Raw genomic sequence first — 20,449 nt, 5'->3', positions numbered from 1 at the left:
GGGGTCACAGAAAGTTGGACACAACTGAATGACGTCACTTCCCTTTCTTTCCCTTTCCTTTAGGATTGACTGGCTTGATCTCCTTTCAGTCCAAGGAACTCTTCTCCAACACCACAATTTGAAAACATCAACTCTTCCACTTAGTAGCCTTTATAGTCCAACTCTCACATCTGGACAGGACTACTGGAAAAACCATAGCTTTGATTATATGGATCTTTGTTGACAAAGTGTTAACTTTTTTAATACATCTCAGCCTGCATAACTTTCCAAGGAGTAAGGGTCTTTCAACTTCATGGCTGAAGTGATTCTGCAGTGATTCTGGAGCCCAAGAAAACAAAATCTCTCACTGCTTCAACTTTTTCCCCTTCTATTTTCCTTGAAGTAATGGTACTGGATGCCATTAAGTTTTTTAAATGTTGAGCTTTACACCAGCTTTTTCACTCTCCTCTGACACCCTCAAGAGGCTCTTGAGTTCCTAACTTTCTCCCGTTAGTGGTATCATCTGTGTATCTGAGGCAACTGGAATGGTTTTGGTCACTGTTTCCTGTGCATCTGTCCATAGTTCTTCAGGCACTCATCTACCAGATCTAATCCCTTCAATCTATTTGTCACCTCCACTGTATTATCCTAAGGAATTTGAATTTAGGTCATACTTGAATGGCTTATGTGTTTTCCCCTACTTTCTTCAATTTAAGCCTGAATTTTGCTAAGGATCTCATGATCTGAGCCAGTCGGCTCATTTTTGCTGACAGTATAGAGTTTCTCCATCTTTGGCTGCAAAGAATATAATCAATCTGATTTCAGTACTACTATTTGGTAATGTCCACGTGTAGAGTCGTTTTCTGCATTGTTGGAAGAGTGTGTTTGCCATGACCAGTGTTTTCTTGTGTTGTATACTTTAAAATAAAATTTGGAAGATGCTGAACTAGCTCTTATCACTGCACTGTCATAAGCTTAAGTTACCAGGATAATGTGGTAGACCTAAACTTTCAGGATATGCATTCATTATTTATTGAACATCTACATGCAATTTATTTATGCAGGCACTTGAGGCTTAGAAGATCCATGCTTTCATATGCTGTAGTCTTACATACAACAAACATAACATATTGTGCTAATATTATGTATTGTTAGCTAAAAAACACTTTAGAAAAAGCAGAATGAAGGAAGACAGTGGGTTCCATTCAACAGAAAGGTGAAAACAGACCTCAGTAAGAGGACACTGTCATACAGATATCCAAAGCATTCCAAGCAAGTAAAATGGCCTAAATGCTGAGAGGAACATTTGCTGTTGTTCAGTCACCAAGTCGTGTCTGAGTCTGCGACCCATGGACTGCAGCACTCCAGACCTCCCTTTCCCTAACTATCTCCCAGAGTTTGTCCAAGTTCATGTCCATTGAATCAGTGATGCCATCCAACAATCTCATCCTTCGTCACCCTCTTAAGAATTTTAGAGGAACATGCCTGGACTGAAAAGGGAGGCCAGGGTACTTCCCTGGTGGTTCAGTGGTTAGGACTCCAAGCTCTCACTACTGAGAGTCCAGGTTCAATCCCTGGCCAGGGAACTAAGACCCTCCAAGGCATGTGATATAGCCGGAAATAATAAATAAAAAGGAGGGTCAGAATGGCTGGAATGCAGGGAGAGAGGTACTGGGAGGTCTGGCCAGAGAGAAACTAGGAGCCAAATCACAGAGGAACATTTTAAGGACTGAAGCTTTACTCTAATAGGAATGGGGAGTCATGGCAGGACTTTGAACAGAGACATGACAGAAACTCTGACAGCTGTGCCAAGAACAGACTATAGGGAGGCAGGAGCAGAGAGCATGGAGACCTGTTAGGAATTCCTCCAGTAATACAGGCAAAAAATCAAAGTAGTGGGAGTGGTAATTAAGTTGTCAGATTCTAGATATAGTAGACAAAAAGATTTCTTGCTGTACTGGACATAGGGTGTGAAAAGAGTCAATAATTTCAAAGTATTGGCCCTAAGCATTTGAATGATGCTGATGCTAGATGTTGGGGCTAAGCAGGTGGTGGGGAATGCATGAGGGTAAAAGAATTCAGCCTTGGCATGTTATCTTTGAGATGCCTAGCAGACATTCCAGTAGAGATGTCTAGCTGCCAGTTAAGCCTCCAGCTGGAGAAAAAGGTCTGACTGAAGTCTAGTAAGGTTTAAATCCTCTAAAATTAAACAAATGTTCTCTGAAACTTAGATTTAAAAATAAAGCAGCCTAAAAATCTTTTAGGTTTCTAAATCCTAATTTTAGTCAGATATCATTTGCTTTAAAGACCATCAAAATGTCAATTAAAAAAAAAACCCACTATCCAGGAGGGTGGCTTAAAGATAAAATACCAAGAGTCCAATTTCTGTTATATTGCATATATATGGATTATTATTCACACCATACACAACGGTTAACAAATCATAAGTCAAACAAAAAAGACAAACTGCAAAGTCTTATAAAAACTGTGTTTTATTTTCAATACAAGATAAATACCATGCTCGTTACTAAGTGCAGTTTAAAGGCCAACAATGGCCATATAGCAAACTGCTGAACAGTCACCTAAATGCTAAAGAAAGAAAAGACAGAAAGTAAACATTAAACACAAAATTGCAATTACAATCATTTTAATAAAATGGAATGAGCTTTTTAATAGAAGCTAATATGGAAGTCTATTTCTCATGGACATCAAAAAGATGTATTTATTTGATCAAATATCACCTTACCTTTTGCACAGAAATTTTATTGTGAAGTCACCATAGAGTCAGTAGCTAAAATTTTAAGACTTTCTTTGGCCTTCTGGTATTAGATAAAATTATTTACAAACCGTGGTTCAGTAATTCACGTATACTGGTAATATGATACAATTTTTTGTTAAGGGCTTTCCATTAAAAATTGTAAAACAACTTTGTAAGGCTGTACAAGGCTGTAAACTACTTTGCTAATATATCATGGAATGAAGAGGAAGGAGGAATAATAGACCTTTTTTTTAAGGCTAAAGTCATCAATGTTATAGATGCATTCCTTAGAACACATTATGATTTACCCCAAAGGATCTTTTCCCATTAAATACCACCTGAGTACTACAATTTTCAAAGTAAAAAAATAAACATGAATTCACCATTTTAAAATAATTTAACTTACAAATGCTGGGAAGGACTATGCAGTAACAAGGAGATGCAAAGAACACATCTTCAAAATGAAATGTTTCCACTAAATGCAGGATCTGTCCAATTATGAAACTGATGTAAAACATTTACATCTATGGCGGAGTTTTAGGATACTCCCACATGAAAAACTCTCTTAAGTATTTACTGTCTGCAGATACCGTTTCAAGATTTGTGTGACTTCGATTAAACTCTACTTAATATTTTTAAAAACTCCCATTACAAGAGGCTAATTAATATAACAGGAAGTCTTTAAAACATTAAAATCTATATAAACCTAACCAAGTGTTTATATGTCCCATAAAAAACCATAATAGCTGCACATTCAGAGTGAATACCAACAACCTGAAACTTTAAAGAAATTGGTTAAGACAAACCTAAATCAATCCGAACACAATACAACTGCCTGACTATTGAGTACTTATAAAACTTCATATTACTTCTTTCTGATTCTAAGAAAGAAGAGTATAAGAACTTCCTCCCAGAAGCCTAGACATTTTAAAACACATTTTCTATTTCAGCTTACAATAAATTATTTTAATCCTGAATCTTTTGAAATCTCTAAATCAAAAATCTCACATTACAAACACAAGGAATGCTATATGTAAGGCCACATCTTAATAAATTTATAATTTTTGGTTTAGTGTTTATTAAAAAATTAGTCTAAGGCTTCTAAGAGTCAAGTTGCTAAAAAAATAAAACATATACACCAGTGTTTAAACTGAAGGTTAATGTAGAAAACAACAACACAAATACTGTAGAACAGAAAAATAGAATGCATTGCTACAAAAATCCCACTTAATATATTTCAGCACAAAAAATGTCTAATGTGTACAATGGATAAGCGTGCACTTAAAAGTACATACAACTACAGGAAACATTACAGATGGCCATGGGATGCAAATGAACTTAATGGATAAAATTTAAAAGGCAGTTATATGTAAAAGAGCTAGGATCTCAATACTGTGTTCTCAGTAAAGAATTAGAACATAAACTTCCTCTTAAAAAACAAGCTAATGCTTAAAACACAAAAGTGAGGCCATCTTACAAAATACAGAAAACACAATGATCATTCAGGTATGAAAACCAAAATGTCGAGAGCACTGCAACAGAAAGTCTTGCAGTAGTATCTCATTGTATCAAACAGTAGGTATTTAGGTTATTGGCACATTTTAACACATAAAGGAAAGAAAGTCTTTACCATTCCAACAATTTTCCTTTCACTATAAAATGTTATACATTGATTAAAACCGCCATGTTCATTTTAAGAACGGACCATAAACTAGTAGAAAACAAAGCAATATTCTCCATAGGAGAATGAACTGAAAATAATACCTTAAGCTACAATCCATAAGTTTTTTGTGAACTCCAAATTGTAGTTAACTGCTTACGAATATTCTAGGTAAATGGGCTAAATTATGATCATTAGCCACTGCAACTTACTCCAAATCTTGCTTATGAAAATCGACAAAACACTCACAAATTTATACGGGAATATCCTTTCCAAAACCTATGTCCTTTAACCAAAAGCACATTCAATTCAAAGGGTTGCTTCAGAAGCAATACCATTTAGGTGCTATATCACTCATTCATAACTTTACCAGCTGAAAGGAATGTGACTGCATAGCACTGATAAATGCTATGGCTCAGAATTAAACTCAGGTTTTTATTTCATAGCCATCACAATTATTATCAAAAGAAATAAAAAAGATCTCTGGGACTTTTTTTTGGTGTCTATGTAAAGATTAATCTCTTTGGATTGTTTTTAACATTAAAAAAGTTTTCAGTAACATCAGCCCATTAAAAAAGCAGGGGGGGAGGGAATGAAGAATAAAACCAAGCTTGCATTTTCACCTTTACTGCTATACATTCATGTATCAGATAAAGACTCTGGAAAAACTGGTCAAATCAAAAAGTTATTCCCTTTTGATGACATTTAAAAATAATAGACTAACAGCAAACAAGTATAGTACACTCACATTGTCTGCAACAAAAGTACGTAATGAGATCAGCCAAGCGGGGAGAAGGATGATATAGAATGAGCAATTTAAAGGGTTCCACTGATTAAAAAAACGAAAACATATATGAAGGATTTAATTAGTATAAAACTTCCAGTTTTCATTTCAAGTTCAAGCACAGTTAAGATTTTTATGATTCCATTTTTAAACTTTTCAGAGAAAATTGTATCCTCAATGGACATTTACTTACCTTTTAAACTATTAACTAATTCCCTTGTAATATTTATGTCCATACTTCTTCGCATTACGGCATTATAATATTAAAAAAGCTAAGAAATAATAAAAACTAACAACACCTATACACAAAGCAAGAAAACTGATTTTGATACAACTCTCAAATGTTAAAAAGCCAACTGCATTTTCAGCAAGATAGAACACTTAAAAAATCATTTCTGAGAGCAAATAGTTCTGATGAACATCAGTGATTCCATGCATAAACACCCTAATCACAAAATGTTTTAAAATAAAACTGGCAATATTTGGAACAGCTAATTCTATAGGAGCTAGTACGACAGTGGATAACATGAAAGTGAAGAACTGCAGTTCTCTGGAGGGCTTCTAAGGTTGCACGTTACATAATATCCAGGGTGCTTAAATTAGCATTGTCCTAAAATTTAGCTATACTTTAAAAACGTGTATTATCAGAAGATCTCTCAAAGATTATTAGATTTTAAAAACATTAAAAACAAGCTTAAAGGTTTTAACTCAAATTTTTGAAGCAGTGATTCAGAATGACCTTCCTAAATTGACACTCTGCCTATGCTGATTAAGAACACATGCTAGCCAGGTGCTTTAAATGTGGGCTCATATGCAAGGCAGGTTTGGAAAAAACCTTTGATTAACTAGGTAATTTTAGCGTGAATTAAACAGACTGCATGAATACACAGAACTCCTTAAACTGTGGAGACAGGTACACCTATAATCTCCCATTACACATACAGGAGAATACAACCCAATGTTAATAAGCCTCACACCCTTTAGAAGTCTATTTTCTGTAACTGGAAAATAAAACTAAGGCTTTCTTTACTCACATTTGTCTGCTGCACGGCTGCCTATATTTACAACGCCCATGGCTTCAAAAATAAACCATAAGCACTATCAATATAAAATAGCAAATAACCGCTGCATCAAATCAGAATTGTCAAAATATTTCTTCAATGCTAGCAGTTTACAATTAAGCGTTTCAGTACATGTGTCTTGTAATTAAGCTGCATGACTGTAGCAAATCACTGTGGGTTTTTACTAAAACATTAAAATCACAAAATCTTTGTTGACCCCTAACACAATGACTGGATTGCTATGTCGTGAAATTTCAGTTTTTTACAAGTTTACATACCATTCAGCAAAGTCACAAGCTTAACTAGGTAAAAACAGCTAGAAAAGCAGAATATAGAAATATTATCCAGGTAATCACCTATTCTAATATCAAAATCAAGGGCAAGAGACACTTAATTAGTATGTTTAATTCACTGAACGCAAGATTAGGTTGATGCATATCCAAAAACGCTATTGCAATGTTTTTTTTTTTTTAACGACAGTATAAATGTCATAGTAACATTATCTTTAGATATTGCTGAACACAAGACTTTCCCTGAGGTGTAAACATCAAATAACTTGAACAGCTTTACACATCAGCCCCATTAAACAGTTTATTACAACACTACATCTATTGTAATCAAAGTGGTGCTGTTTACAGACATTATCATATGAACATTTTTTTAACAAGAACAAACTACTATAAAACAAGCATGTACTTGACGTTTTTTTTTCCAATTGCTTGCACATTATAATGGCCAAATGTATATAACCAGTAATAAAGTTGCAAAAGCTTTAACTTTTTAAATCACACAGGTTTCCTTCAAATAAAACAGTTAAGCAACATAAAAAATAAAAGTAGAGCTACTGGTTACCATTTATGCAGATTTGCTTTATTCAGATCTATTCCTGTTCATTTTATCCATGAATCCTTACAGGTTCAGTTCAATCACAAGAAGCAAACTGCTGGACAAGCGTCATTTTTCCAGAAGACTGTTTTGTCTTGGAAGGTGTTCCTCTTCCTTCAGCTGTAATGTGTCAAAATTTATGATGTAGATTTTGCTATTCCCCATAATACACAGAAAAACGCTGGCTTAACTATACATACACAAGTCGTGCATCTACTTCACTGTTACGTATTCTAACACAAGATAAGAATTAACTGAAACAGTAGCTGCCTTTGTGATGGAGAATGCTCCCAATTTATGTGATGATTAAAAGAGGCATTCTGATTTGCTTCTTCTTAAGTATTACTGCCTTATAAATTTAATGACTGAAACAAATGAAAATGTAGCAGCTACTGTTTCTGTGAAAATGGAAACATTTGTAAGTCATTTTCTAAAAGTATTCAAACTACAAAAATGGAAAATGCCTGTATGATTTTAATGTAAATATTTTTCATTCATCCACATAAATTCTATATAACTCTTAAAACAAATGAGAACTGAATATAAATGCAATAAATTATTTTACAAATTAGTTGTATTTGACAGTATACAGGAACTTCTGCAAATATAAATCAAACGGACCTCCATGTTACAAAACTTGTAAATATAAGCTCAGTATGCACATGTAAATAAATATAATGACATTCACATACAAATCTTTAGACATATACAAATTTATAACAGTACTGTCACTCTATTTCACCTATATCAAAATGTCTAATGTATATAAACTAAGCCAAAACAAGCTAAATGGGAATCTACAAATTTCACTGAAAACTCACAAAAAGGAAAAAAAAAAACCCAATAAATGAGATAAACTAAAATTTTAGGAATACATAAAAATGCAAACTTCAGGTAGAGGTTCACAAAGGAAACATATTCAATTAACGTGATATTAGTGACCACTGAAACACCAGTTATTTGAAATATCAATTCCAAGAGAGCATATCAATAATAAGATGATATAAGAGGCAAAAGGGCACAATGTTTAGTGACAGTCTTCCATAAAATTAAGAAAAATACCTTTTGCTCTACAAATAAGAATAATTAGTATTCTGTCACAACTAACTATAAATTTTCTTTCATGTCCTTCCCTCCTCAACTAGGGTGTAAACATCTTAAGAGCATCAACACACATATTCACATTGCCTAACAGTAAAAACCTAAATTTTACAACTGCAAAAGAGAAAAGCGGACACTATAATCCTGAAAAATTTGAACTATTTTTATCTGCCCTTATTTTTCATATAGATACTTAAGCCTTTTTTAATGCTAACTTTTATTGTACTTTATCTTATGTTGATAAAGCTTTTGGTGGAATTATTTCAGGGAAAAAATCTGGAAGACGGCTGGCTTTCACATATCTTTACTGCTTTTCAATATACTTAACAAACTGGTATTGAAGCATTTAAGAGAGACAAGGCATATATTCTAACCAAAATATATATATATATATAAATAGGAAATTCACAATTCTTACTGTAAGAGAACACTATCTCCCTAATTATTCTGTCATACTAAAAGGGTTCATTAAGAAGGAAAAATTAAGTCACAATGAGCAAAACAAAAATATCCAACCCTTCCAAAAACCATATGGCATATTCTGCAATTTTATATCATTCCGAATGGAGAAGTTCTATTACTTTATATGTAAAGAATGCTGTTTGTGAAATTACAACATGTATCTTTAGGATGAATACATTTATTGTTTGCTTTAAAGATAAGACTTTTACTACTAATAAATCTCTAATTTTCACCATACAAACATAAAATCTGGGGGATAATCGGACAGTTTTTATTTCTATTGCTAAACACTTTACATGTATCCATTTGGAAATACAAATTTTACAATCTCAAAAAAAGGCAAAATTGAAGGCAATACAACCCATTTCCAATAACCCAATTCCATATTATAGTCTCAAATTTCTAGGCAGAAATCTACATAAACAAAGATATAAAAAAGCTTAAAAGTAACAAATACATTCAGTGGTCATATTTTCAGAATACCATGCAGTCAAATCTATAATGTCAAAACTACACAATGTCTTGCTTTAGCTATCAGTTATAGAAGGAAGATCTATGTAAACAGATGTAAAAAAAACTGAGACAGATGGAATCTAGGCCTCTTTAATGAGTATATAAAGTGATCACTAAGTTAAAATTTCAATACAGAGAAGCACCTGCATTTTGAGATAAGCCCAAGAATGATGATGTGGGTAGCCTATCCCTTCTCCAGGGGACCTTCCCAACCCAGGAATCAAACAGGGGTCTCCTGCGTTACACACAGATTCTTTACCAGCTGAGTTACCAGGGAATCCCAAAATAATTTAAGATCAAGTCAGTATTAACAGTTCAAATAATGAATGCTTCTGTTAGAAATTTATCCAAGAAAACTTACTGGTATCAGTTACTTCATCTTTCAAGTAAAAGATTCAAATATATATTAGATATGGATCTTTTACAGGTTTTCACATTAATATACTGAATTTGAAGGATTCTAATTTATTAAGTCAGTGTAACAAAGTTCACTTTTTATCTGAAAATTTCTTGATGAGAGAAATGGAGATGAGGTGGGCAGAAGACAAAGAAATATCTAAAAACAACTCTTTAAAATCAACATCCCTTCTTGCATTGACTAGAACATAGTACACAAAATCTTGTTTATGGTAGATATTTACAAAAAACTCCCTTACTACCAGAACATTTTGTACTTTCATCTTTCCACTTCTAGAGACAGTACTTACCTCATTTTAACTAACAAATTTTATTACACTATGAAATATAACATGACTGCTGCTCCAGGCAGTCCACTAAATGGCAGAAATAAACTTCACAAAGAATACTCATCTTTGCTCCAAAATCTGACAAAATGGCCATTTCAAAATAAGCTGTGATTTAGATTTCACTGTGAAAGTTAAAACATGCTACCACCAAGGCATATTATATTAGTAAATCTGAATAGCATACATGACACCCTTACTCCTTTTTTGGTTATTAGGCTTCTCTTAAACAAGGCTAACTGTTCATTCTAATTAAGTATTAATTCAAAACAATTTAATTCACAAACTAAACCACTGGTAGCAAATTTTACACTGAAATGAAGGTGAGAGATCAAGGTGACTCACACTGGTACTGATTTTTTTTTTTTAAAGAAACAGGGAACATTAATTATTTGTAAATAAAACCATATTCTTAAACCACAGTGAGCAAAACACACTATACATACATTCTAGGGATCACTTACTACCTTATTTTCACTGCAATTAACATACCTGTATAGTCACACAGGTTTTGCTAATAATACTGAAAGCAAGGAAAATTAAAAGTGAGAGGTAGCGTATCCAGAGAAGCAGTTAGAATATATGGGGAAACCATAAACACAGGGATGGGTAATATTAGTCTGATCTCAGATGACCTAAGAATTGCAGAAATAATTTTTAAATCTCATCACCAGTATCATTCATCAGATAATTAGAAGTATTTAATTTTCACCTAAGACTCAAAGTAACAATAACTCTTAAGGAGATAAAACATCTTAATATTTAAAAAAGAACATTCGATTCTTTCGGCTTTTTTGGTTTGTTTTTCCCAAATTAATGCAAAGCTAAAAAACTGAGTAAGGAATGCAAAACACCCTAAATCTTGTACAATGACAACAAAATCTAAGATCATAATATTTATGATAGGAGAAGAGAAATCATATAGCAAAGAAAAGTATAATTATTTAACCTATACCCCATACATGATGCTTAAAAATCTAATCAAAGGAATGGATAATGATTTGAGAATGTGTCAAGTCATGTGTCGGGGAGACGAAAAGCACAAATAGAAAGTAGTTTTTAAAAATCCTTTCATTAATCTTCAGTATACAAACAAAAGCAGAACCATTAACAGAAATTTGCTAAGTAGCGTTGTTCCCAACAAGTAATAACAGAAATATGAAAGAAAATAACTATGAAAATAAAATTATTTCTGTAAAAAGCATACAATATTAAAAACACTGAACTACTTTTGTTTTGCTCAGAGTGGTCTGAGAATTGAGGCAGAAATTACAGAATATGAAGCACAATGTATTTACATGCTGAAATTCACAATATTGATATCCTCATTAAAATATTATATATTTGAACTTAGATATTAAATGCTTTTAGAAAAACTAATACATTTTTTAAATGAGAGAATGCAGTTAACATTACCAACAGTTCAAACACAAAAAAATTAAGATGGGACAGACATTAATAGCTCGCCAACATCATTAAGTTTCCAGTTAAATTAAGAACTTGCCCTTTTAGCCATTCATCACTTTAATAATAGGTCACATTATTGTTTTATTTGTATACAGACTTAACAGTGACATTCACTTCAGCTTCCAAATTACTCTTATTCCATTTAGTCCATTTAAGGTTTACATAAAAGTTCAAAAGGACTCATATTTTAAAACTTCTAAAAAAGGTCAATAGACCTTATTTTGATGGTGATTAAATGTGCAAATATTTTTTATTTGCTTAAGAAAGTTTTTCACTTGGATATATTTAATCCCAATTCCCCCTCACCCCATTTATTCCATGTCTACATCAGCAATAAATACTTTTTGGTATATAGCAAAGGTACAATATTCCAGGTTAACAAAATTTTTTGCACTGGAAATGCATATGTAAAATTTTGCTTGGATGAAGGCACATAACAATATTACAACTCAATTCTGATTATAATGTACAAACAAAACATGGGAATTTTGGTATGGTACACATCAGCGATTAAGAAAAAATGCCGACAATATTTAGTTTGCAAGTTAAGAATTCATAGTTAATGTCTGAATGTAATGAAACTCAAACCATGATATAGTTAGGTGTACCCATTACTGGAATGTATTGTTAGTTAATTCAAGGTATTTAAAATTAACAATGGACTTTTCAGAAAGAGTTTACCTATCTATCTATGCTAGTTTAACTAAAACTAGTAAGAAAACCTGTTAATTAACTTTGGATATAAACTGGTTCAGAATGCCCCTAATGGGCATGTCCAGTCCTGGAGAAGATTGAAAAGTTATGCAAGTTCCATTCTCATGACTTCAGTTAACTAGAAGCTTGTTGGTAACTGACAAAGTCTAAGTAAAAATATAACTTGAAGGACCTGTATCTTATTTTAAATGAAATGGCTGATGAACATTAAGCATTTCACTAAAGTGGCCATAATTCACCTAAAGCAACTGATGAGCACTGGGAGTTTTTTTTAGGATGGGATTAGGCCCATTCAACTTGGGGAGAAGAAGGGACTACATCTAAAAAATCTAATGTTTAATTTTACATGACACAACATTCAATTCTTACATCCAAGAACAGTATCAATTCCAAAAAGCTTAGTTTTAAAAGTAAAAAAAATTTTGCCTTATATTAAAATAATGTTTTGAAAATTGTATTAAGTTCTATAATACAGTACATGGAGAACTATTTTAAAATTACAGTTTGCTATATATTCAAGATACATATTCAAAATCCAAGGAAAAGTATTAAAACTTGCCTTTTCCCTTCAAAAAGCTCTTAAAACTGTAAATAATATGATAACTTATCTGTAAACCACAAAAATAAGACTCACATTGCTTGTTTTCTAAGTAGTATTACTTAAAAAAGGATCTCATTTGCTAAAATATATCTACTTTAAAGAAACTGCTATTCTGTCACAGAATTACATACAAGTCTTTGGTTTTGCTCATAACAATTTAAACACTAATAATTACTGAATTTTCAGTATTTCCCAATTTTAGTTATGGAAAATAATCATGTAAAGAGTAGTAACCTATCAGGGATTTGTTTTAGTCTAATTTAATTTGGATATGCCACCAACCTATGAAGAAAAAAATTCTGTTTACAGAATAACTTTTGTGTCACAGGCACAAGCCTTATAGTGCCCTCTTCCCACTCTTCACATGAATAAATGCTGTTCACAAATATAAAAATAAAATTACACGTGAAAATGAAGTATAAACAGACAACTCTTCCCGCTTTATGAAAAATGTACACAATAGTTTTTAAATACAGAAAAAAAAAGACACAATGATTATGGTTTATGAATGAAACATCAAATAAAATTACTTCAAGGTTATTCTAACCTGAGATGTATGATTTGATACAACTTAAAATTCTCTATATGGAATATTTGAATTCATTTTAACTGAGTAACTTTCTTATCTTCTTCGCAAATCAAAGAATACTGTTTCTTTTCTTTTAAAAACAAAGCCCAGATGGCAGGAAAAGTGTCTTTTCTTAAAAAAAAAAAAAAAAAAGTTTTTCTCAATGCTAACAAACCACCTTCCAACTAGCAACAAGTGTCAGATTGTCTATAAAATTTTTAGGAATAAATAAAGTTAGTTCAAGGAGAGAAACTTTAAATTTATTTTTTGAAGTCCAAGCATATTATAGTAAGAATTAATTCATACTTTATATTTTAAATCACATGCAAACTATGTATGTGATTAACAGAATTCCAATTTTTAGATTTTAGAAGTAGACAATGAGTCCTCTTGATTATTTTCTTGCTTTCCTAGGATCATTAACAGTCTGAAACCTAAAAGCTGTTAACTCAAGCAAGCAATATTTAAGGATAAGAGGTCAAAATGTTTACCTGTCATTACTCACCTGTCATTTACCTCAGATGATTCCAGAAGATTAAATTCAGAACAAGTAGTTGGGACGATATAAAATGTGGGTATATACTGTATAAACAATAGCCTTGGAGTTATAATTACTATTAATAATAGGTATGCTAAAACCAATAGGAACAAGGAATACCCACCTTCTAACGATGACGATACTCGCGCTCTCGGTCACGCTCTCGATCCCGGTCTCGGTCCCGGTCCCGGTGTCTCTCTCGTTCTCGGCTTCTCTCTCTGTAATAATCATCATGACGATCTCTACTGCGGGATTTATGACGCCGACTCTTTTCTCGTGATCTACTATGATCCCTTTCTCTTGATCGTTCACGTCTTCTAAAAGAAATTACTGGATTAATGCTCTCCATAATTAGCTTTAAAATTTAGCATTTTGATGTTTAAAAATACCCAAGGCAAAAAAAAACTTTAAAACATAGTTTAGACTAAAATATCCTGGACAATAATGATTTATTAACTCAGCAACAAGCATGAACTAGAAATTCCATTTTAAAAAATATTCACCTAAAAATTGGGAACCAGACACACCATGGCAATACATCATAACATCTATTATAACCAGGAGCCTAAAAGAGACATGCAATATTTATGGAATGAAAAGCAGAAAGGTAAAGTAAAGAAAATCTCATAGAACTTGTGTTTTAACCAAAAGAATATATAGAAAAGTAGTTTTTTAGAAATAAAATTCATGAAATCACTCAATACACAATGAGACTTAACTACTTAAAATTATAACCCATTACTGTAAACATGTATGTAAGTATCAATCTTACATTTATAACCAGCCAAAGTATGGTTCATCGTAAGTGCTACCCTGCTAAGAAATATATACATATGTATGCTCGGAGGATGACAGTGCTGAGAAGCATGGTGGGAAGCAAAGAAGAAACAGTACACACGACCACTAAAAAAGACTGAGAAGTTATTCCCACTGTTATTTAGTAAAGAGAAATGCTGCATGAACTTCCTTTAGAAACAAACAAAAAACAGGTACTTTAACCAAAGCATGTATCTTAGAAATACTACTAGTCTAAGTTCTGAAATTCACAATTAGGAAATAACTGCCTATTAGTTTAATCTCTATTTTGTATTTCTGTACCAGACAGCTCAACTTAGCAAACATTATTAAGTGTTAAGCTTGTGATCAAGGTAGAAGTTATTCTGGACTTAAAAAGTTAAAAGACTATGTAAGATATAGTCTTTAGCTATGAAAATTTGTTCAGATCCAAAGATCCTTAAACCGGGTCACAAAAGTAATAAAGTTGGGAACCATGACAAAGACAAACTCCTTTTCCTAGCTTAATGAAGATGACTCTACCACCTGTTAAGTACACTAAAGACCTAAAAATATCATGTCAAGATTAAGCTTTACCTTTCTAAAATATGTAAAATTTCAACGTTAGCAGTAATGCCAAAAAAATAATTGCCTAATTTTTAAAAAGCCCTAAGAAATAGATCATAAACTCTCTTGTTCAAGAAATATTTATTTAGCACCCATGCTCTACATCATTACCAACACAGTAATCAACAAAACAGGTAAATAAGACCCCTCCCATTTTTCAATATGTTCTAGTGAAAAGTAAGAACAATAAGTAACAATACTTAACAACAATAAGAAAGAACAGACTGCAGGAAGAATTATTAAAGAAATAAACAGAATAATTAGAATAACCTGGGAGAAGACACCCTCCTAGACAGACTGAATTGAGAAAAGAATAGGGAACAGCTATGTGAAGAGCCAAAGAAAAGAGCTCCCAGTAGAAGAAATACCAAGTGTTAATACAGAAACAAGAGTTTGATATGTCAAGAGGAAGAGAAGGGAAACCAATATTGCTAGAGAACAGTGAGCAACAGAGGCACATAATGAGGCGAACTGTATCATACTGTTTACAATGCTTACATTTGCATTATTACAGTTATTCTAATAAGAATTGTAAGAACAACTGAAAGCCTTTGAGGTGTTTTAAGCAAGCAAACACCTGACATTTAGTAAACAACAACAAAATCACATTAGCTGCTAAATAAACAGTAATAAGTAAATCAAAGTCCTATAGAGTCCCAAACACAATATTTTTCTCTATTTGCAAAGCAGCAATTTTAAATAGACGTGAGACAGGAAAGTTTTACCTTGATCCAGAACCATAAGACTTGGATTCAATTCCATGCAGGCAATCTTGCAAAGAGCTAATAAGAACTTTGCAACGATCATCAGCAGATACTTTGGATTGTTTAATTAAAGAAATTGCAGTTACCAATGTCTCAATAGCACTCCCATAATCACCTGTGAGTGGAAGGAGAGAGGTTTAAGTCAAACAAATTTTGTTTCAAAAATATCATCTAAACATTTTAAGCAACCATTTTAAAAAAGCAATGCACTTTAAAATGATTTAGACAATGTCTTAATTCTTTCAGTTTCATCATTTGGGAAAGGCTTTAAAGTACATGAAGATTGTTATTGTTATAGCTGTATGAAACATGTGATCATTTAATAAATATGGGAATAAATGAGCTGCCCTGAGGCCCCTAAGCCATTAAATGTCAGGGCTAATACTTATATTTATACCTAAAATGTTTAAATGAGCGACTTCACTTTGACTTTTCACTTTCATGCATTGGAGAAGGAAATGGCAACCCACTCCAGTGTTCTTGCCTGGAGAATCCCAGGGATGGGGGAGCCTGGCGGGCTGCCGTCTAACAGAGTCAGACACGACTGAAGCGACTTAGCAACAGCAGCAGCAGGGGTATTTCACTGCACCGTGATGTATAGACGTATAACTATTATAGACGTATAACTATTATAGACGTATAAACTATTTCCTTCAATGCCTTTTAAATAAAAGGTAGATAATGATTGGGAAATATAAAAATAACTACTACATGTAGATGACCCATCTTCAAAGTTGTACTTAAAAGCTTTAGGTCATGCCTAGACTTCCCTGGTGGTACAGTGGAAAAGTCTGCCTGCCAATGCAGGGGACACAGGTTCAATCACTTGTCCAGGAGGATCCTACATGCCTCGGAGCAACTAAACCCATGCGCCACAACTACTGACCCAGGGTGCTGCAGCTACCGAAGCCTGTGTGCCTAGAGTTTGTGCTCCGCAGCAAGAGAAGCCACCACAATGATAAGCCAGTGAACCGCACCCAGAGAGCAGCCCCTGCTCGCTGCCACCAGGGAAAGCCTGCCCACAGCCAACACTAAAATCAGTTTTTAAAAGTTTTAGGTCATTCCTAATAACATAAATAAGAAATATTAATACAGAAAGAAATATACAAACCAGCACTGGCATCAGACACAGCTCTTGAAATAGCACTGCTTGAGATTGCCCTATTTCTATTCATGATTTCTTCAAACTCAGCTTCACTCAATGGCGTTCTTGCAGTATCCATTTCCCTATAAAATCAAAATAAACCTTAAATCATACTCAAAAGATTTTCTAAATTAGTCATAATAGTGTAATGCAATTCAAATAACTGCTTTTGACAAGTGCCTCAGAACAGTTATTTTCTCATATTGAAATATGCTATTTTTTGTACAGAGCAGGTGTATGTAAAATTCCCTTGCACAATCATTATCTTTCAGCTGAAATAAAGTAGCAATTTAAAAACCCTGTCTTTCTGGAGGTCAGAAATGCTGTATCTAATACTGTAATAAATTATTTTGTACTTTAAAAAAAAGAAATGCTATATCTACGTAACTGCAAGAAAATATTTTTTCAAAAGTCATACAAAAACATGTAAAAAATTGTTTTGATGTCTGTCTATATATATATCTAACCAAAACATGCTGAATGCAAAAACTACAACCCTACACAAGCCAGGGCCAAAATCTGGTTTCATTTATATTTGGATCCTTTAGGCGCAGAGCCCAACTCACAACAGAAGAATAATAAATGTCTAACTAATAAAATTTCAGGAGGGACAAGATCTTAGACCTATCTTGTACGCCCCACGGAATCCCCAGGATATCTGGCAAATAAAAGACCCTCAGTACCTACAAATATTTACTGAAAAAAACATAACAAAATCCCAAGATTTTTCTAAAGCTGCTGGACAACTTGAAAAACTGTGACTATGTGTGTAGTACAAAAAAGGTAAACGTTTTACGTTATTAGTTACTAGGTAGGATGTTGAATTGAGGCAAGCAGAAGCAGTTCATTCAGATGAGATGAGAAAGAGCTAATACAACTTTCTGCATGTTTATAAGGTATTATTGTTATTCTCAAAACTCTGTAAGCAGTCTAACCAAATTACAAGTTTTCCAACGTCCATGTATGATTTCAGATAAATTCTGTGACTCATACCCATCCTATTTCCTTAAAAAAAAAAGTCAGTTTTCTCCCACTTCCAATTAAAAATTACTCAATAATAACCAAATATATATACACAAATATTTTTAGAAAAACTGGTACTACAGAAATTCAATTATGTTAGAAAAAAGACATGCGATTCAAACTTTAAGCTTATCAAACCAAGCCACCTAACCCACACCCATACAATGAACACTTAATAGACAGCTGCTCACTGGAATTAAGTTGAATATAAGAAAAATTGTGCTACCTTCCTAGATATAACATTTCTCAAAAGAAAACAAAGTATTTCAGGCACTCAAAAAAGACACAATGTCTATGCATAGATAACTGTCAGAAGACTTTATCTACAACATCAAATTTATTTCCCTGGCCCTGTACACTTGTATGAAATTAGGCAGATGCTCAAATCCATCCCTGCAGGACACTGTTAGACAAACTGAAATACAGAGTAATTCAACATTAACAGTTAAAGAATATAAAATCAAACTATAAACTCAAAATAAACTGAAGGGGACAAATTCAAGTAGTTTTTAAAGATTAACACAGCTCTCCAGATTACAATTTGAGCATGGATAGCTTTAAAAGTCGGAGAAGGCAATGGCACCCCACTCCAGTACTCTTGCCTGGAAAATCCAATGGATGGAGGAGCCTGGTGGGCTGCAGTCCATGGGGTCGAAAAGAGTTGGATACAATTGGGCAATTTCACTTTCACTTTTCACCTTCATGCACTGGAGAAGGAAATGGCAACCTACTCCAATGTTCTTCCTGGAGAATCCCAGGGATGGGGGAGCCTGGTGGGCTGCCGTCTATGGGGTCACACAGAGTCGAACACGAATGAAGCGACTTAGCAGCAGCAGCAGCTTTAAAAGTACTTTAGTTTCCAGGCAGCATTTCTCTAAGGATTGCCATTAACTATTTTAATTCCCATAAAGCCTGTGTTTTACAAGTCTTTGTCTACCCAAAGATGCTTATCAATTATTTAATGTTCCCACTTTAATTAAAAGTTAGCAATTTTGCTACACAGGACTCCTGATAAACATGAGATACTATCTAATAAACTGACCTAATTTCTAAAACAATGAAGAAACTTTAGCTTTCTATGTAGTGTCATCAATGGTAGATGATATTGACGTTAAAATTTTAAAAGTAGCTTGAGGATCCCATTAGCTTGCTTCAGTATCTTTACCAACCTCTTTTAACTTAAAAATGACAGAAATAAAGTGACTTGCCCTAAAATCACAAGCCTATGGAAGTGGTAGAGCTGGATTATTCCCAATGCTGTTCAGTATGTTTCTCACCATACCATACTGCTTCTTATAAGAGAAAACATACAGAACATTATGTACGTAGGGAAAGCTCCTAATTTTTTAAAACTTCACAGACAAGAGTGAAAAATAGCTTTTGCAGATCAAATATACCAAGGCTACTTTTATAGACGCATACTAACTTACCTCCCAGGAGGCCCATAGTCACCCCTATCATATGGCGGAGGCCGGCCATATGGATCTGTTGGTGGTGGGCCTCGGCTATCTGATGTAGGCATGCCGCTGTTAGTTGGTGGAGGAAAGAAAGCTGGGTTCACATGTGGAGCTGGCGGTGGGGCCCCTGGAGGTGGTCCAGGAAGATGCGGAGGAGGAGCAAGTGTAAGGGGTGGCCCAAGAGGGCCAGGTGGGCGAGGTGGAAAGGGGCCTGGAGGTGGAGGTGGTCCCTGTTGTGGAGGTGGTGGACCAGGAGGGGGGCCGTAGCCTGGAACTGGAGGTGGAGGACCAGGAGGAAGCGGACCCAATGGAGGCTGCCCAAAAGGCTGTCCAGGAAAAAGAACTGGTGGTGGAGGGCGATCTCCCCGATTAGGAGGCCCAGCTAGAGGAGGAGGCAGAACCTGACCAGGAGGTGGAGGACCTGGTGGGCCGGGTGGGCCTGGAGGACCTAAGGGTGGACGTGGTGGAGTCTGTCCAGCTACAGAATAAAGGGGGGAGAGAGAGAGAAAAAAAAAAGAAAAACACTTCAATAAGGTGTTTTAATCTTCATGCCACAATTATACTTTTAAAGCATAACTCATAGACCAAGACTCCTTCTCTTTAAATGAAACCCATATGGTAAATGCTACACTAACAAGTTACAAAGATGAAGTATATCCTTCCACATTTAACTAGCTCAATTTAATGCTTAAGAAAAACTACTGAAACAAAAACTTTAACAAATTACAGTGCTTAGAGAGTTTCCATCTTTCAGCATACACACACTTCTTACAGCGAAATCACCCACCTTATAGTCTACTCTGATGTCAAGCTAGAAAGTGAAACA

General features: G+C 34.0%; 1 protein-coding gene across 7 annotated transcripts in view; it reads right to left on the bottom strand.

Moving 5' to 3' along the window:
- Positions 1-2,453: 2,453 nt before the first annotated feature.
- The window catches only part of CPSF6 (cleavage and polyadenylation specific factor 6), a 32,749-nt gene continuing 14,753 nt past the window's right edge, over positions 2,454-20,449 (bottom strand). For 2 of the 7 annotated variants that reach the window (XM_040233419.1, XM_040233415.1), the window contains 5 exons: positions 19,597-20,101; positions 17,111-17,226; positions 15,961-16,114; positions 13,959-14,151; positions 2,454-7,247 (listed from right to left, as the gene is read on the bottom strand). In XM_040233419.1, coding sequence (XP_040089353.1) covers positions 13,962-14,151; positions 15,961-16,114; positions 17,111-17,226; positions 19,597-20,101 — 965 coding nt within the window. In that variant the 3' untranslated portion in view covers positions 2,454-7,247; positions 13,959-13,961. Of the gene's footprint in view, positions 13,879-13,958; positions 14,152-15,960; positions 16,115-17,110; positions 17,227-19,596; positions 20,102-20,449 lie in introns of all 7 variants that reach the window. The other 5 variants (XM_040233421.1, XM_040233418.1, XM_040233420.1 and 2 more) reach the window with 3 other exon arrangements.

The sequence above is a fragment of the Oryx dammah genome, unplaced genomic scaffold, assembly GCF_014754425.2.
Source record: "Oryx dammah isolate SB20612 unplaced genomic scaffold, SCBI_Odam_1.1 HiC_scaffold_29, whole genome shotgun sequence".
Taxonomy (NCBI): Eukaryota; Metazoa; Chordata; class Mammalia; order Artiodactyla; family Bovidae; genus Oryx; species Oryx dammah.
Note: the sequence above shows the minus strand (reverse complement) of the source record. Positions and strands in the feature narration are given on the sequence as shown.